At 39.0% G+C, this 20,289-nt stretch overlaps 1 protein-coding gene across 2 annotated transcripts; it reads right to left on the reverse strand.

The window, feature by feature from the left end:
• Positions 1–410: 410 nt before the first annotated feature.
• Positions 411–19,339, reverse strand: Klf5 (KLF transcription factor 5). Of its 2 annotated transcripts, none has more exons than XM_046449484.2 (4): positions 18,748–19,339; positions 15,544–16,423; positions 14,238–14,297; positions 411–2,255 (listed from the first exon to the last, which is right to left on the reverse strand). In XM_046449484.2, exons 1-4 carry the CDS (start codon positions 19,006–19,008, stop codon positions 2,077–2,079), a joined length of 1,380 nt encoding a protein of 459 aa, XP_046305440.1. In that variant the 5' UTR covers positions 19,009–19,339; the 3' UTR covers positions 411–2,076. The 2 variants fall into 2 exon arrangements, with proteins under 2 accessions (XP_046305440.1, XP_058436960.1); XM_058580977.1 differs by lacking the exon at positions 18,748–19,339 and adding an exon at positions 17,170–17,194.
• Positions 19,340–20,289: the final 950 nt, after the last annotated feature.

Genomic DNA, 20,289 nt, shown 5'->3' on the forward strand with positions numbered 1-20,289 from the left:
ATTTTCAGGTTTTTTTTTTTTTTTTTGGGGGGGGAGGGGGGTGTGCTGGGGATTGAATCCTGGACCTTATGTGTGGGACAAGCACTCTACCAACTAAGCTATATCCCCAGCTAGTTCCTTTTTTTTTTTTTTTGTATGGGAGATTATACCCAGGGGTACTTTACCAATGAGCTCCATTGACAAGTTGCTCAGGCTGGCCTTGAACTTGAGATCCTACTGCCACACCCTAAGCTGCTAGGATAACAGGTGTGTATTACTATGCTAGGCCCCAACATACATTTTTTTTAAATGCCTGAGAATTGGTATTTCATTAACTGCCCTGATCAGATCCTTTCAAATAATGAGTTTTAGGAATGGAATTTGCTAATTTTCCTTGCTATAGCAGGTAAAGAAGAAAAGCACAAAACGAATATTTTAGGCACTTTTTATTTTCCAAAAAAAATTGTCGTTGATATATAAACATTTCATTCTCTCAAAAAATTCTACAACTATACAGCTGTTTGCTCCATTATTTGCATAGGAAATGACCACAATACAAAAATAAGAGGGAAAAAGAAGCAAAACAGCAACTGATTTATGCTTTTCATGTAGGTATGTCTCCACGTATAAACATTTTGAAGCCTCTTACAAAATTATTTACACCATTTGTCACCTATTTACATGTTAAGAGCAACTTTTCTAACAAACAAAACTATAACTTATCAAGTTATGAAAATTGTCTTCTAAAAAAAACTTACTATATTACCACAAAATAAATAAAGATAAACAATATTTTAAAAACAAAATTAAAATTTCATTTCAATTAAGACCCCTTTTGGCATTTTGCTTATTATTCTGCCCTTTGGTTAACAGCATCAGCATCACATTACTATTTTATATTGCATATATGTAGTACTTGCTTCGTTAAGTTTTCAACACATCATTGATATTTAAAGGCAGACACTGAGTCAGTATTAACAACTGATTAACTAAACTGCACTGTAATTTAGATAAAATTACTGTGTCTCACTGTATATTACATGCAAAATCCACATAAATTGTCATTTAACCAACAGTACTGCACGAGCAAACACCTTGGTATATGAAAACTGCATCATAAATTCAACGTTTCCATACGTGAAAACTGCATCATAAATTCAATATCGCCGTGTGAAAACTACATTAAGTCCTTCCTTTAAAAAAATTATACTGTTTAGCTTATTTTAAGAGGTTCAACTTTCGTATATTTGTAACTATCTTTAAGCTCTTCAGTTTATAATTCATAAAAAACATCTTTTGTATTTAAAATAAACAATCCTATTTTAATCAGTGCATGAAATTTGCTTTTCCTAAAAGTTCATTTGAATGATTATTCCTTCCCCCCTAAGAAATGAATTTGGTAACATTTTTGAGAGGTATCTTATCACAAATTCTAACTGTAAATGTATTTACGGTTATTTTCAAAAGAAGTTTGATTTTTCCCAAAAGAATCCTAAAAAACTTGTAATAAACCTATAAAGCTGATTTGCATATTTACAAAATTTTGAATAGCAAATATAGGCAACTCATTAAAAAAAAAAAAAAAAACACATTTGTTCAATGGCTATTTGTGAATTGCCAGGTACAATGCGTACCTCTAAGGGATCACCTAATAATGACAAAAACGATGTCCGTCAAGTAAAATCTTGACATACAAGCCATCCTTCTTCCCAGTACCTGCCAAGTGATTTGTTCACTGACCACTGTCACACATTAAACCATGGTGCCGAGGTAAAAACACCGCGCACCCCCCCTCCACCCTCACCCAGGCCAGATGTGGCTGCCTGTCATGAGATGAAATCTGCTTGAGTAAAGCCGTGTACAGCATTCCAGATTCTTAAAATGACCAAACACTTTGGTATTAATACAATGTATTCCCTGTTTTCTCAAATATACAAAATATACATTTCCAGTTTTTTTGTTTTCTTTTCTTTCTTTCTTCTTTTCTTTCTTTCTCTTTTACATATATATATATATATATATGAATAATAAAGTTTGTAGTTTAAAGGTTGCGGAACAGACTGCGGCTCGCGCGGCGGAGAGCGTGGCGCCGGCGGCTCAGTTCTGGTGTCTCTTCATGTGCAGGGCCAGGTGGTCCGAGCGTGAGAAGCTGCGGTTGCACACCCCGCACTGGAACGGCTTGGCGCCCGTGTGCTTCCGGTAGTGGCGGGTCAGCTCATCTGATCGCGCGAACCTCCAGTCGCAGCCCTCCCAGGTGCACTTGTAGGGCTTTTCACCTGTGACAACCAACAAACAGGGTGAGGTGGCCTGCTCAGAGGACAACTGTAGATAACACCTGAGGATTTTTTTTTTTTTTAAACCAGGGGCCAAGCACAGGAAGAAAGGATCATGCATTCCATTATGAACTAAATAAATATTACAGTCCCTCAAAGCAATCCAGCAAACTCATTTCACAGAATGGGATTTAACCTGTTATTATATACAGAAAGAAGTATCTTGCTTACTCTTGAAAAACTGAAGGCCAAATTTAGCCACATGCAAAATGCATCAGTGCCCTCATTTTCTATGTACTCCTACACACATCAATCCGTGAAGTGATTAGATTGGGCCTGAATGGCCTTATCACTGTGCAAACACGCTTTCTTCGTAAACTAACCCAAATTAAATTACTGTAGGGCTAGTGGCTACATGGTGGGTGAGGGAGCACGAAAATTTTAGAGCTACTCAAGAGGGAGCTGGTCAAATCACCTTCAAGATTAATTTCTTGTACCACAACTGCTTTGCTTGAAATTGGTCTTTAATGTCTAAATTGGGCTGACTGAAGCTTTCAGCACATAACCCATGACCTCCTATAATGGACTATTCAGGCATTCTAAGGAAAATCTCCTTAGTTTCACACTAGCACACACATTCACATCCCTCTTTTGAGACTGAAGGGAAACAAAGTTGAAACATTTTTAAAGTTGAATGGCTTAAAGTCTAAAGGCTTAATGCATCTGATATTTAATAAATGTCTTAGCCAGACCCCCAAGTCAGGTACTGATTAGTTCTCACTGGTACAGGTTCAGGTCATGAAAGAACCATAACTAAATCCTAACATTTGCTGGTGTGCATGTAAATTTAAGAAACATTTCTTTGCACCAAAAAAGTTACTATGCTGGGCAGGGTGGAGCATGCCTGTAATCCCAGTGGCTGGGGAGGCTGAAACCAGAGGATGGTGAGTTCTAAGCCAGCCTCAGCAAAAAGGGAGGTGCTACACGACTCAGTGAGACCCTGTCTCTAAATAGGACTGGGGATGTGGCTCAGTGGTCAAGTACCCCTGAGTTCAGTCCCTCAGAACAAAAAAAAAATTACTACAAGCAATTTGACAAATGTCTTATACTCCAGTCACTGTCCTGATGCTTGAGATACAGCAAACAAAACCAAAATGCATGGCCTCCGGTACCCTACAGGAGCAATTCATGACAAATCCCTGATCAACCTTCCTGTTTTCACAGCTCTCCACTTGAATACTGAATTGATGACTGAGCTCTGCCCGCGCCTGCAACTTGTATTCTTAATGTTCTCTTAAATTTGCTAGCTGCAAACTTTCAACAACTACGTGTAATGCAGTTATTTTGTTTGTTTTTGATACAGGGGATTGAACCCAGGAGTGCTTTACCACTGAGTTATAATCGCCAGTCAGTTTTATTTCTGAAACAGTATCTCCTTAAATTGCTGAGGCTGACCTCAAACTTGGGATCCTCTTGCTTCAGCCTCCTAAATTATTAGGATTATAGAGGTGCTCCATCACACCCCAGCTTTATAATGCAATTTTAATTCACTGTTTTAGAATCAATCTTATTTAAGTTCATGTATACATATAAATCTCAAAGCTTAGTCTGTCTTTCACTGACTAGATTCCTAATTTCTGCTTTGTTAAAATTTTCTGAGGGGCTGGGGATGTGGCTCAGGCGGTAGCGCGCTCGCCTGGCATGCGTGCGGCCCGGGTTCGAGCCTCAGCACCACATACCAACAAAGATGTTGTGTCTGCCGAGAACTGAAAAATAAACGTTGAAAAATTCTCTCTCTTTCTCTCGCTCACTCTCTCACTCTCTCTTTAAAAAAAAAAAAAATTTTCTGAGTATTAATGAGTTTAGATAAGAACGAGACAAATTTGCATATTAAAGTACTATTGGAATACTTTAGTTGGGCACCTTTTTGCTTTAAAATGTTTTCTTCTAAAAAGGAAAAAAAAACCCAAAACAACCTCAAAGTTGTTGCAACCTTCCTGCCTAATTTAGCAGTATCATATTCAGGAGAGTTGTAGGATTATCCAACTGAATCTGAATTTTAATCTTAATCTAAATTTTAAGACATTGTCCAGCCAATGCCTATAATCCCAGCAACTAGAGGCTGAGGTGGAAGGGTCAAAAGTTGAAGGCCAGCTTCAGCAACTTAGGGAGCCCCTATCTTAAAAAATTAAGAAAAAAAAAATTTAAAAGGACTGAGAATGTTGCTCAGAAATAAAAAAATCTCCGGATTAAATTCCTAGTACAAAAAAAAAATTATCCACATATGATGAGGTTTCTACAGCTTGTGAGGTTAATGTATTTCAACTGTTCTAATAACCACTGACTCTTATGAGATCTCACCTTGGCTTCCTACAGTATGCATTCATAGCCACCTTTCCCCCCCTCTTCTGTTTCTGACCTAATGCACACTTATTTACTTAATTTCCTTCTCAGGTCCTATCATCCCATTTAAAAAATATACATCTCAATTTGGGATGCTGTTTCTCATAGTAAATTCTTTTTCCTCCATCTTTTAAAATTGGTGTATTATACTCTCATTCCCCAGTGCCTCACAGTAAATTTCAACTAGAAATTTAAGCAAATACACTCAAAACTTTTCAGCAACATATTCACTCCTCTTTCGCTGATATTCACATATAACTGTTTGATATGCAGAAACATTTTAGTACCAGTGGTAAGTGCAACTATCTTGTTTGTGGATTTAAATCAAACAGAAGAAATAACTTTGCACTGAAGTGTTTGGTTGTGTTCCTCATGAAAACAAGTCACAGAAACAAACATACTGGGTTAAACAAAAACATTTCTGATGTCTAAGGCAAGGCAACAACTTCTTACAGAGTCCTAATTTTAAAAGAAATCATTCTAGTCTTTTGAATTTAATAACTAAATAGCAGTAGAAGTGAATTCAGTTTATTTAAGAAACAAGGGACACTAGACTCTTTTTGTTCACTGTTTTTATTGGCTACAAAGCAATAAACGGGACCAATATTTTTTAAAACTTACTTTACTGATTGGTCAAAATACAGTAGCCATTCAAGTTCCTAAAACATTTGGGGCTTTGCTTTCAATTTATACACATCTATAGATTATCCAGCCAAGAATACTACCAGTGTCTGGAACAGTAGTTACTGGGGCCAAGTCTTACTATAAAAGCAAGGATAACTATTCCCCACTTGGGGCAGTTTCTATGGGATTTGTTCAAGTGTCAACACTGTTCAAGCAAAATATCGTAGAGGAAGCTGGTACCCAATTTCTCGCCAAACAGCAGACTTGAACCTTTCTTCCTCAGCCAGAAACACTATGCACAGTACTTCTGGGAAACCAAACTGACTTCCTTCAAGTTATATTTCAACAGGATAGAGCTTTCAAAAGTTTAATTGGATTTTTACAGAATCTCTTTCCAATACCACCAATTTCAAATATTTAGTTAAGCTCTTTCAACATCAACTGTATTTTTAAGTTCTCCTGCTGTTAATGTGAAACTTTCCAAAGGCAAAAAAAAAAGTGACAAATTTGTACAACATGGACAATAATCTTCGATTTTATCTCAAATAAAGTATGCATTTTCTTATGATAGGAACAATTTGCTAAGAATCACTAATCTTTGAAAAAAAAAATCCGAAACATGCATACAATCCATATTGATAAAGTCATGAAGATATTTTATTAAAATGTTAAGTAGAAACGTTACCAACAAAAAAGGGAAGAGGGAGCAGATACCAACCTCCACTGGCACCTCCTCCAGAGCTAGGTTCTCACTACCTTCCTTAATCCTTGCAATAACCCCAGGAGTTAGAAACAAACACACATTAAGAATCCTGGCCTGCCACTCTTCCTTAATGTCCCACTTAAATCTTCCATTAGCAAACACTAATACACTCTCTTTGAATGATGCAAGAAATATATATACATATTGTTCAAATTTATTTAGATTCTGAAACCACTCATGAAGGGTAAAGAATAGCTTAATGGACTTCCACCAGCCCTTAAACTCAAATGGTCTGAAGCCTCGGCACATCCTAACAAGGCCAGCCCTCCGTGAAGACCCACCTTTCTGGGCCTTTTGCGTCCTAAAAATTGTTTCCAGCATGGTATCGGCAGTCCCCAAACATTACTAATGAGTATTCCTCTCTCCCAGACTAGGTGAATTTCAGTGGTTTAGCAGAATGTTTGTGAAGTATTCAAAAAATCTCTAGCAAGAAACTAAAACAGTATCTATTTTTCTCTCTGATGAACAGATTAAAAAAAAAAAAAATGACTTTTGAACCTACCACAATGGAATGGGAGGTTTCTCTGCTCTGCTGAACATATTCAATAGACCCATACTAAGGCCTTTCTCTAGAATGTTCTACAGATTCTTTTAACAAAAGAAAAAAAAAATCACAGAAGGAACTATTTCTTAGAAAAGGTACGTTAGGTAACTTTTTAAAAAGTCTATTACAGCAAATTTGAACATCTGTTACCTTCCTGATGATTAAAAATCTAATCAATGGTAGTTTATAAAAAGATAAAAGCAAACACCATCAGAATTAGACAGTATGTATTAAAGTATGGCCTATACTAAATGCCTTGCAAAACACAAATAAGATATGGTCCCTGGCCTAAAAAATCTTAATAGATTTTTTTCCCCATCATCTCAGACTTAGGAATTGAGACTCTGAAACAGCCTCAATTATTAGATTTGCTTTTAATAATAAAAAGGAAAATAACAGAAAACATTGAAAAAAATCATGGGAAAATATATTTGATAGCTGAGAAAACTGATTAAGATAAAATTATTTTTCCCACTAACTCATATTTTTATGTACCTATGTCAGTAATTTTCCTAATTAGAGCTCACTGCAGATCTCCTACACTTGGAACACTGAAAGATTCATTTTAAATGCATCTAATAGATGTAGTGCCCTATTAGCAATGGGCCCACTTTTAGGAAACAAAAAGGATGTATCAAAAAAAATTTTTTTTAATAAGAGTTCATCACTTTAAAATCCATTCATCTTACCCCTTCCCCTTCTAGAAAACATCGAACAACTCATGAGAGATCATTCCACTTCTATGTATCTTAGTCAATTAAATTGATTTTGAACTGAGCTATGAATGTAGCTCAATGGTAGTGTGCGCTTAGCATGCACAGGGCCCTGGATCAAAATAATTTGTTTTCTTTTTTGAATCACTGATTTGCACTTGCTCATACATTGTTTTATGAAGGCTTCAAATATCTGTGTTCTGCCTTCAACAGCTTTTTAAGCTCTGCAGAGGCAGAGACCTCTTCTACTTCTGCTGTGTTGCCACAGTTTTCCCAATGCCTCTCTGAAACTATCATGCATTCGGCCAAACTCTGACTAGCAGTTATTTTCATAGTGAAAAGAGGGAAAATAAAGGAGGATAGAGTGAGGCTGTCAGTTTTTCTCTCCTTTTTTACAAAATTAGAGAAAAGCTGGGCTTTACCCTGGCCTGTGACCAAGGGTAATCTGACTAAATGTATATTTAGGTGAGAATCGTGCTTGAGTCTCTTCGGGAGAAAACATTTATCCACTCTGAAGCTGTACAGGGATAAAGTCTACATAAAACTTTCTTTGACAGAATTGGACTAGACCTGAGAAAAATCAAGAAGTTCAGAGGCTCCTAGTGCTGGTCAAGGGTGGCAAGGGGTCTCCTCTTTTAGAGGGGCAGGAAGAATGGATATGGCCAGGCAGTGGATGAGATGATACACACATGGAACCCTAGCTACTCAAGAGGTTGAGGCTGGAAGAAAGCTGATTTTGAGGCCAGCCCGGGCAGCACAGCCAAAAAGAAGGGACTGGAAGGGAACACTCACTCTTGTTATCCACAGTCCCTATCAAGCAGGATCAGTCTCCTGGCTCCTAAACTACTACTACTTCTCAGGGTTCTCAAATCCCAGGAAGAACATCTCTGTCATTTTTAGGGTTACTGAAATAACAATTCTTGAGCCTCCTGACAAAAAGACAACTCACAAACGCTAATCTCAGGGAAACAAACAGGATTACCTTTCTTCCCCATTTTAGGCAGATTTACCTGTCCTTGAGTATACACCCACCAGAGAAATGAATTAATCCAGACACTGGGGATGGTACCAGAAGATCTCAGAAATGACTGTCTTCCAAATTAACAAGTGAATTATAACTCTAACAGAGATCTGAGAATTGCAGCCTTTGAATCACCACTTTAAAAGCCCCCTATTCCTGCTGTTGGGCAGAATCACAGCCTTTGGGACAGAAGTACCCTGTGTTTCTCCTTTGCTAGCAAAGCAATGAAACTTTTTTTCCTTTTTCTCAAAAACAATAACACTCATATTCACAATCTTTGTAATAAGATCCCAAAGTAACTTCAAAAAGTGAGGAGTCTATGAAATATTTTTACCTTTTCTTTCTTTTTTAAACCTGAATAGAAAATAAATGTGTATTTTCATTTTCCCTAGCACAGAATGAGTACCAGATATCTTTTCCTTTATTTGCAGTTGACACAATTATCCCAGACCAGTGGATTCCTCCCTGTTCTTAAAGGTCTGCGCCTTTTTATAAAGTAGCCAAGTTAATGTGTTCTTCTGCATAGATTTTTTCAGAAAAGTTACCTACTGTGCACTTCTAAAACAGTAACTAATTGGAGTTGTTAGAGATCCTTTAAAGTAAATAATACAGGCTGCCAGAACAGGAATGCTGCCAGAGATACTTCGACTCAAATAGGACATTACTTTGTTTCTTCACCAGAAAAGATGTAGGTCATCAAGTAAACAGCTACTACATTCTATAGAACTAAAAATATCAGCCAAAGCAAAATGCTTGAGTGATCAAATTATTACTAAAAAACAAAAATCCTGCCACTAACTATATCAACAACAAACAAACAAACAAACAAACAAAAAAAAAAAGCTCTACATTCTTTCACCGGCACAGCTGGCTGTTTCTATCTCAATTTCAGCAACTCTATTTAATCTACTTATGAACTATCTTCTCTCACTCCTTTAAAAACAAAAAGGGTAAGAAGAGATTATTCTGGATTCTCCACAAAAATCGGTCAAATGTTTGCTGAATCAAATTATTCTTCTTAACCTTTGATAAGCTTTATCATCTTGAAACAATGTTTAATCAACTTCCTATGTAAATGTTTTTCAGATGAAAGAACAAGTCCTAGAAGCAAAGTTTAATCTTCCCAGTGAGTCACTGAAAAGAAATTGTTTCTAAGCTTTCTCATAAATACCTCTTCAGGGTCTGAACCAGCAAGTCTCTTAAGGCTCAAACTTTTTGTTTTTTTTTTAAATAAGCCAGAAATTGTCAATATAGAAAATAAATTTCAAAGCTGCAAGTGAAAATAAAATTATAAAAATAATTTAAAATAAAAATCACTGGCCACTAAATCTCATCATGTGAAATATTTTCCCTATGCTAATTCTCCCAGTGAAATAGATCAAACATTTAACTAATACTATCTATTCTGGATCCAAATTGTATGTTCTCCATTCATTAAGGCCTGAAATGAAGTCCTCTCTACAGTTTTTTTTTTTCTTAAAGCTTTTCACTCCTTTTCTACCAAAAAGAGAGTAATTTATGTTCACAATATAATGTTCCTTTCAATGGAGTAGTTCCTATACTGAAAACATCTTTGTTGTCAACATTACCAATACTTTAAAAAAATCAAATGTATACCCAATATAGTCATAGGATAATGACTTTGGAGCCATGTGCTAGACCAGATATTTATATCTAAAGACTTTTACTACTTTACCAGAAGCTAAAATGCAAATTTCAAGCAGAGCCGGGAATGGTGGTACAGACCTCTAATCCCAGAGACTCTGGAGGCTGAGGCAGGAGGATCACAAATTCAAAGCCAGCCTCAGAAATTGAGTGAGACTTTCAGCAATTTAACAAGACCCTGGCTCAAAATAAAAGATAAAAAGGGCTGGGGATGTTGCTCAGTTCTCAAGTGTCCCTGGGTTTAATTCCCACTACCAAAAAATTATATTTTCAATATAACATAATACATTATGTTTTTAAAAACATATACATATACTTATCAATATCATTAAGAACTAGCTGGGCACAGTGGCAACACCTGAAATCCCAGTGACCCAGGAGGCTGAGGCAGGAGAATCAACCCAGCCCTAAGCAACTTAGTAAGACTCTGTCTCAGAAGAAAAAACAAAAAGGGGTAGGGATGTGGCTCAGTGATAAAGTACCCCCTGAGTTCAATCCCCAGCATAAAAAGAAAGAGAAGGAGAAAGGAAGGAAGAAAGAAAAGTAAAGCAAGAAAGAACATAGGAATTGACTCCCTTTACAAGGAGGTTAGGGCTTCCAAGACCTAATGTAGAATTCTTTCTTAACAAAGAATCTTGAACAAGCACTGAAGAGTCCGTTTTTTGTGTTCCTATGCTATTTATACATTTCCATTTTCTCTTGTACGAGTGTGTCAAATTGTCCTTTCCTCTGTCAGTCTGTGGAACCAGTCCTGGTCTGAGTGATGCTTGCACTAAGGGTGTGTGTTCCTCAAAGAGTTTTCTCTGTACAACTGCTAATCTTCTGCCCTGTCCCAGAGGGGGTGAGGCTGAAAAGTAATCTTAAGTTCCATTATGAAATTAAGCAAAAGGGGCTGAGGCAGCTTAGTGGTTAGCATGCTTCCCCAGCATGCATGAGGTCCCTCAGTTTGATCTCTAGCGCCAAAACAAAACAAAAAACCCCAAACTACAAGCTCTTTGAATAAGGTACTTTATCAGTCACAGTGACTTAGAAGGGCTGATGGATATGTGAATCTTTTTTTTTTTTAAAGGTGCTTGGGAGCAAATTTAGAATGATAGCAATAGGAATAGCCCCTTGTATATATCACAAGGCATACAAATTTGTGCAGAATGTTCACTTTACTGTTAAAAGTACAAATATTTAGATTGGGAAACACACTACTTATTGACACTGTTGCCTAGAAGCAGTCATAACTATTTCTAACCAGAAGCATGATAACCACGTATTCATACACAAACACTACTTACTCACACAAAGAATGCCTCTATAGGCCTGTTATTATGCTGTCTTATGTTTATATGGATATCAATGAAATATAATGGTTCCCTAGAATAAAGGCAACTTCTATTTAAGGTATTTTGCTTGACCACACAAACAAGATGGAACTTTGTACTATTTAAGTATGGTTTCCTAATAAAGAAATCAAAGCGCATGAACTTGAACTTAGGACGCTTGAATGTTATGGTATTTGTGATTCAAGAAGCAGGTTTATCTTTTACTCTTTCATCCCAAATTATGGGGGGAGAAATCTGTTTTGGAAACACTGTTTGCTCAAGTTCAATTTGCAACTCAAGTTAAAAAATCATTTATAATCTAAAAGTCCAAAATAAGTAACTAAACAGAACTCAGATGCAGATTGCTTTAATTGCTTAAATCATTTTAAAAACATACAGTAACTTGACATTTTAAAGCAATTACAATTATTTCTCCAAAGAAATGCTAGGGTACTTTGCATTCTGTCTGCAAAACAGCAACCATTTAAACAATAATTTCTATTATGTCATCAAACAGACCGACATTATCCTATAGGTTTTAAAGTTCCCTAATAAATTGCCTATGTGGAAGCAAGGGACACAGAAAGAAAACCTAACAAGCTATTAAATGAGGGAAGTTATTTAGAGGGGAAAAATAAACAAAACCTATTTCATCTACCAGGGCCTTAAAAGGGAAAAGGGGAGGAGGAGGCAAAAACACTAGCCTCTGCTGGGTCCAGATACATTCATTGAAAAACAACTGGTTGGGTGGGGGGATGCAATGAGAGCGCACAGGTCATTTTAAAAGGCATTGTCTAGAAACGAGAAATGAGGAGAAAACAACCTCAATGCTCTATGATTACCCAAGAACAGGTTTATCCAGATGAACTAGTCTGGTAAAACCCTCCCCCAGGCATTTGAAAGACTATCAAACAAAACTTTATTAAACTGGATTACAGGGTCTTACTCATTAGATGTTGAAGGCCACAATGTTTATGATCAGGTGAAAAAAGTTGATGCATGGGACCCAAACTAGGACTAGGTCCTCTTTTTAGTTTGTTTTTATTAGGGCAAGCATTGTTAAGACAACTCACTATTAAATTTCTTTGCCAGCAGGTCAAGTTCCAGAATCCTAGGTACAAGCATTCAGAGCACTAAACCCTGACAGGGGTTGAAAGGCTATTTAGATATGGCCTGACTACATCCCTGCAATAAGCAGTTGATTACATCGTTATATGTGATTATATTCTTCTTTTATTAGGGGACTTTAACCCCATGAAAATGTATTCCCTCCTTCCTATCTCCAGTTTCAAGGACTTCCAAGAGAAAAAAAGCAACAGTTCAAATGTTTCTAAGTTATTCCCACCTCCTCTTAATCAAAACGTCAGGTAAAACCCTGTGTTAAACATTTCCTTAACAGAGCACATAGTCTGTAAAAGGATATTTTATAGTGAATATTTTCCTGGCACTTGTCATCTGTATTTTGAAGAGTTTAGGTTGACATCTTTTTTATATGCTTAATTCTTTTGTGGACGCTTAACTGTAAACATGATTTTCACCTTAGGTTGTTTATGAAGGTTCTTTCTTTTTATATAATCAATTTGTCTGCCTTTAAAAACCTCGGGCCAAAACAACTCATTTATTTCATAGATAAGTTCAAGTGTCTTTTTTTTTTAAAAGCAGTTTCTCAGAAAGCCCTGGTATCTACCACATTGTCATCAATACTATTTGGATTTTAATAACTAGATTTTTATCATTGAGATATCAAGCAGTACTTCTCAACATGCACACAAACTGTTTGCAACCATATTCCTCTCATGGCTATATCTCAGCACTGACCTTTGTTCAAAGGCTTTTACTTTTTAATGCAGCAGTTAGAGATAACTACTTCATTTATCAAAACTCAATTTCCATAGTAACATCTAGCCTGGGGAGATTCAAGTCCTCACACTAATCCAACGACCCATTCAAAGGAACTGTTGAATACTTTGGTTTCCATAGCAATGATGGAATAATACATTTTGCTAGGTCACTGCTTTTATTAGCAAACTTATTCTTTGAACTTTAGGTAAGGCTGTATTTATTGAGGAAAAAAAAAAGTATAATCACTTTAAGAGTTCTTTCCTTTAGGGCTATTCTTAAAGAAAATTACAAATAGTAACCATCCATATATTTGAAAATATTATGGGTACACAGAGCCCTTTAATAAAGTATGCCACCTAGTTTCATCTTAAAACTGGGTTCTGATATAAAATTTTTAAATTAAAAACCTCCTAAAAGTTATTGCTATAGCTTTAATAAAACAAAAACTTACAAAATTAAAGGGGCTAAGCTTAAAAGCATGTTTTAAATGAGGATGAAATATAAGCTAGAATAAAGATGATGTCTCAAACATATCAAATGTCGGGGTGGTGCGTAAGGTGTAGAATAACTTTAAACCATAACTCTATTTTTGACCAGTCTGAAAACTCTGCAACTTCAGGCCTATCTTTCATCAAACACAGCAAACACACTCAACACAAATATTTTAAGCTAACAAGGACCTTGTATTAAGCTGCAATGCTGTACATGCTAAATGGCAAAGTTTTGATTGTCTAAAAGGGCTTTATTTAAAGCAAACTGATTTGCCACGGAGAGAGAAATTTCTTTCCTTCAAGACATGAACAGCGCTGCCATTAAACGTTTTAAAACCCATTAGTAAACATTGTTGTTTATGTTTTTGGGTAATTAATTCTATGGAAGTGACAGGGCAAGGCCTTTGTGAGTGAGCATCAGCTTTCCTGGAACCAGACATCCTCATGGAACTGAATTTTGAGCCAAGCTAGTGCTGAAAAGGTAGGCCATTAAAAAATAAAAGTTGACAGAAGAAAGAAGAGATCAAACACATGTTGGCTTTTAAAAGGATGAATACCACTTACACTATTTACACAACTTAAAGAATTAACAAGAAAATTACATACCAGTATGAGTCCTCAGGTGAGCTTTTAAATGAGAAGACTTCGTATAAACTTTTGTGCAACCTAAAATAAAGGAGCAGAGGAAGAATAGCTTGTCATTCTGGAGACCTTTTGAAATCCTTACATTTGATGATTCAGTATTTAAAATCTGCCTCGAAAGAAGAACTCTTTCATGCTAGATAAAATATTTGAAGCTTCAGTTTTAAATCTCAAGGAGCCCTCCCCCACTACCTCATTAAAGAAATAAAGTAATTTTTTTTGGTATCACTTTAGTAGGAAAGAACACAGGTAAATGACAAATGGAAAACTTGTGTTTATATTCCAGAAGGTAATTTTTACTAGCAATACACATTTTAGTGATTTAATAGCTACTATAGTATGTTTTTTTAAAAAAATTTAATGGTTGTATAGCTGACATTGCTAAACCATTATCCAAGATGACTATAATTTTCTGTACTCCTAACATTTCTTGTTTTTTTTTTCATTTAGCATGTCATGGCATATCATGCACCAGTCAATAAATTATGCCCCATATTAATCATAAACTAGCTTACACCAGCAACTTGGGAGATACATTCATTACTGTCATGAATTTATACTTTAGCATGTGCTTATTCTTGAATGAGATGCATGGCCCATCAGAACCATCCTTAAATGTATCCCATATATAGTCTTGTACCAGCAGTAAGTTAGGTACCTTTGAGCCAACATATTATTTTCTCCTACCCCACTCTTTCCAGGGCAGTTAATTTAGATTTTAATACTATAAACCTAAATGAAATTTTTAAAAAATTAATAGAAAAAAGTACATAAGGTAATTTTTTCCCAGAATGTTGTATAGTCAATTTTTTTTTTAAATACAGAAAATAAAGCTGGGCACAATGAAACATGCCTATAATCCCAGCAATTTGGGAGGCTGAGGCAGGAGGATCCCAAGTTTGAGGTCAGCCTGGGAAATTCAAGCAAAACCCTATCTCAAAATAAAATTTTAGAAAAAGGAGAGAGGGGCCTTGGGGATGTGACTTAGTGGTAGAGCACCCCAGAGTTCAATCCCAAGTACTGCAAAACTAAGTGAATAAATAAATAATAAAATAAAATACACCATAGAAAACTACTTGGTTACACACCAAGGTAAAGCACAGAAATAGAATATGAAGATAACAAATGTATATGATTTTTTTTCTTAACTGTCAAGTAGAACTTTTCTATGTAAATTTAAAGCCCAAGGATGAAAAGGATATGTGTACACACACACACACACTCTTTCTCTCTTTTTCTCTCAATGCTTCAACCAAGTAAGATCACATACCAGGATAATCGCAGTAGTGGATGCGGCGTTTCTCCAAATCGGGGTTACTCCTTCTGTTGTATCTGACAGGTTGGATATTTTGCGTATTAACTGGCAGAGTGGCAGGTAAATTTGGATTGTGAATTGCCAGTTTGGAAGCGATTGTAGCAGCATAGGATGGAGGTGGGGTTAAATTCTGGAGCATCTCTGCTTGTCTATCGGGACTTCCAGGCTCTGAGCTTGGTGGTGATGGGGGAAAGTAAGTGGCCTGCTGTGGAAGAAACTGACTTGGCATAGTGTATGTGCAAGGGGGCATGCCCTGGAATTGTTTCATTGAAGTCTGCGGAACAGCAGAGGTGTGTGTGTCAAGGCCTGCCATGGCGGCTGACATAGAAACATTAAGGGTGTCCATTACTGCTGTCTGGTTTGTAGAACTGGGCATGTCTAGATCCGGTGTATTCAGTAGCTGGTACAGGTGGCCCTGCTGGGGAGGGACAGAAAGATGAAGATCTGGTGTAGTAAGTTCTTGTTTGATGAAAATATTGTTCACCTCTGGAGCTGAGGTCTGGTGGGAGCTGAATATACTGGTGAACTCAGGGAGGGCCTGGGTTGGGGCCGGAGGAGGAGGAGGGGCAGTCGTTTCACTTTGGTGGCTGAAAATGGTAACAGGTTCTGTCTTGATGTATGTTACGCACGGTCTCTGGGATTTGTAGAGGCCAGTTCTCAGGTGAGTGATGTCAGGGAGGAAGACGTTCATGTTGATGCTGTAAGGTAACCCTTCACTGTCAGTGAAGAACTGGTCTACGACTGAGGCACTGTCTCGTCTATACTTTTTATGCTCCGGAATAATTGGAACTGGAGGAAGCTGAGGTGTCAGATACTTCTCCATTTCACATCTTGTCTAAAAAAGAAAAGAAACAAACATGCATAATCCACCTGATTCATCTCTGGAAGGACCAAAATGGTGCTTACTACTATCCCCCCCCCCCACACACACACACCAAAGATCCCTCTGTAAAATACTAGGGCAAACTTCTATTACTAGTATAAGTATTGCTTATAAACATACCAGGTTTGTTTTGCCAATTGTATAATTACTGGTTTACACTAAAGCTTACAAGTTTTTGTAATGTCTTTAGTAAAATCGCTCAAAAAAAAAGTGAAAGAGGCAAATCAAGAAAAAAAGGAAACAGAAATATATTCCTTTCTGATGCAATAATAGTATCACCCGATTCCCTGACCATTACAGTTTACAATTAAAGTACTATATCAAAGTACTGCCTAGCTACCTCAATTCTGTCCATGCTACATAGTTATATTTTACATCTTTTATTTAAACAACAAAAAACTATGCAAACCCTTAAATCAACTCTGCAAAAAAAAAAAAAAACAACTTTTTTGCTTGACTAGACATTTCCAATATATCTAATATAAAACATTCGTTGGCTATTTCAGTGGCTTTTTAATTTATTGTTCAACGGAAACTTAAAATACAATGTTTTAAGAAAAACACAGTATCCACTGTCACAGATTTCACCTTCAACATTTGATCTAAATGTTGATTTTAATCAGCAGATTCGGTAATTGGTTAATATGATAATGAAATGTTCCTATTCATATCCCTATCTAAAACAGATCTTTAATTACCTAAGGGAAAATCACTCCCTTGGTAGACTGGTGCTAAGAAGCCCGTGGGTGGGGAGAGGCTGCTGTGTCGAAGCACAGTCATCAGCAAAACATTTATCATGTCCTTCTCAGTGGGTCAATGCTACATTCCCCCCTACTCTGTAAAAAAAAGCTCTGTCATCCCTTATCCTCTCGGTGTCTCCTAAGTAAAATAAAAATAAAAAAGTAAAAAAGCCAAATTGAAATAACCAATAACCAAATAGTTCTCAATCGGTGATTTTTCCCCCCCCAAGGACAAATCGCCTCAATCTTTTTACAGCTATCTTCTCTCCTAGCAGAACATAAGCTTAAATTCTCTTTTAATTTTTAACATTGAAAAGGAAATTTCAAAAGAAAAAAAAAACCCAATTAGGTGGAATGGTTCATATAACTATTAACCACGGCACCATAATGGGTGAATAACCCAGTCATATTTTGCTAGTAAATTTCAAAAGCATTTCATTTTGGACCGCCAAATCTTTCGGATCATACGGTGTGGATGAGAACGGGATTCCCCGGATAGACCCGATTTAAAAATAAAAATTAACGCTGTTGTCATGTGAATCACATCTTTGACAAATGCCACTGTCCTCTCAAATCACCGCGACACTGACCCCCACCACCACCACTAGAGTAGGCAAGGCGCTGGGTAGCAAATACACAGTCTACCAAGGGGTTATTAAACGAAGCGTCTTGAAATAAACCGAACTAAACCCTTTCGTGCACTGCGCTCCGGTGGCGGTTAGTGGTTTCTGATTTTAGCTCTTCCAGCTGTTTGCATGTGGGTATGTTTCCAATTTTTTTTTTTCCTTGGGACAAGCTAAAAGTCCCGTGAAGTTTTTTCTGGGCTATATGACTCCCTGCGTGGGCGAAAGAAACAGGCGGTTGCTCTAATTCGGCTGCTGGGCAAGTGTAAAAGCCAACTGCCAGCTTTCAACGCTGCTCCGGGAGGAAATTTACGCGCACAAGTAGAAAACAACACCCTCGGCTTTTTTTCTTTCTTTTTCGGGAAAAATACGCGCTCCAATACAACCTTAGTTATCCTCTTGTTTTCCAAACTCGGCCACCCACAATCGCTTCTAAAGCAAGAAGAGAGAGCCCCAAGGTTTGAAACCCCGAGGAACCTTTACCCCAAACTGCGTTCCTACTTAACCCCAGACGAGGAGAGGTGGACCTCCAAGGCATCGGGTGGGAGGGGTAAAGGTGAAGGAGTAATTTAAGTAAAGTGGAGCGTGAGGTACAAGGTTTCACCCACCACACGTAAGAAAAACAAGGTGCGCGAGAGCACCCAATTCCCTCTTTAACCTCTTCCCGGCTGATCCGCCAGGGCCAGGGGAGATTCATCTCGGACTCCCCTCTCCCAGGTCCCCCATTTACTCCCTACGTAATGCTGTGCCCAGGCTACAGGGGCAGAAAGGGGCTGCCCACCCCACCACCAACTCCTGGTGCGCCCCGACGCAAGCCCCAGCCTGGAGCGGCCCCTGTCGCCTGCGCGTCGCAGCAGCGGGACACGCCCGAACCCCGGGAAGGAGGCGGAGGGAGGGGAGCGGCTCTTCCTACCTGGACCAGCTCCTCTGGAGGCAGCCGCGGGCCGACGGCGGGAGGCGGCGCCGGCTGCGGGGGCTGCGGGGGCGCTGGCTGCGCCTGTGGGTGGTGGTGAGGGTGCTTCAGCTCCTCGCCCGGGAAGAGCGCCGCATCGCGGGCTGGGTTCGCGGCGCCCAGCACCGGCTTGAGCTGCGCGAACACGGGCTCGTCCTGCGGGGCCGGCGGCTGGGGCACAGGTCCCAGGCGGGCGCTCATGGTCAGCACCCGCGTAGCCATGGGCACTCGGGGAGCGGCTCCGGCTGCGGTACGTGGGTCAGGCGCGTTTCCCACCTGGCCCACGTTGGCTCGGGCCGGCGAGCTCGGCGCGGGGCCGCGGGCGGAGGAGGGGAGGCTCCGGACAGACCCCTCGGTCAACAGCAGGCACAGTTTTCGAAGGCGCACACGAAAAGCAAAACTCTTCCGCTCTGCCACGCGTAAACGCCAATGTCCTCCAGGCAGCCACTTTCTCCCGCCCCGCCCCACCGCGCTCTCTCACTCGCTGGAGCCCGCTCCCGCCACCGCCGATCTCCAAGAGCGAGCTGCGAGCGCGCGTACCTGCCCCGCGACTACTGACACTTGACGCCCGCCTCTATTTCACCCAACTCCGGGTAGGCGGGTTCTGCAAGTCTGACTGACAGCGCTGCCGCGAATCCTAAGACTCCGTTGCCGGCCGGGCCGGATCGGCCAGCCTATGAAAAGAGAGAAATTCACCCAGGGCCCCGCCTCCACCAGGCCGACCGCACCCCTTGGGCCACGAGCTTCGCGCGCAGGGCGGCCGCGCAGTTTGTACACAACTTCTCTGACAGATTGAGCTGGCGGAGCCGGGGGCGGAGGAAAGGAGAGGAGCGGGTGGAATCTAGGAAGAGGGGGAATTAGGGTGGAGACGCGGAGGGAGATCTCTACGGACTGTTCTCTGCCAGGATTAGGCAGAAAAAGAGTATTGCACGTCTTAGGTGTTGTGCAAGGACCTGAAACTCAAAAAACTGAAATCCAGAAAGCAGCTAGGTGGGGGCGCTCAGGTTTTCAGCGACTTGTTTAATGAGTATGTATTTTTAAATATACAAAAATGTACTTTTCTTTAACAAAAAACTAGGGGCGGTATGATAAATTTTTGAAACCGCTCTTGTCTCTTTATCCGTAAGGATATCTATTTCGCAAAGCAAATTCGGTATGTCCTGAGTAAAAGGTGTAGTGACAAGCATTTTTTAAAGTCCTTGCATACAAGCCTACCAACCCCCGCTGCCACTTCAGTATTTAAATAGCTGGAAGTAGTTTTCACACACATTTCTACCTCTTATTCCTGTGTAGAGAGCAGGCGGGGGTGGGCCATATGAATTTTGAGGTTTTTAATATTTAAACTATGTTGATTCTAGCCAAAGCCTGGACTCTAATTTAAGCGCTAACAACTAGCTCAAATGTGTGTTTAAATAGACATTACATCTTTGACTTATTTTTGCTAGCACTGTATGTCTGGGGGGGGGAGGGGGAGGGAGTTTAATATTTACAGAACAGAAACAG

Source organism: Marmota monax, unplaced genomic scaffold (assembly GCF_021218885.2).
Source record: "Marmota monax isolate L192 unplaced genomic scaffold, Marmota_monax_Labrador192_F-V1.1 WCK01_AAM20220418_F8-fsc00137, whole genome shotgun sequence".
NCBI classification, from domain to species: Eukaryota; Metazoa; Chordata; class Mammalia; order Rodentia; family Sciuridae; genus Marmota; species Marmota monax.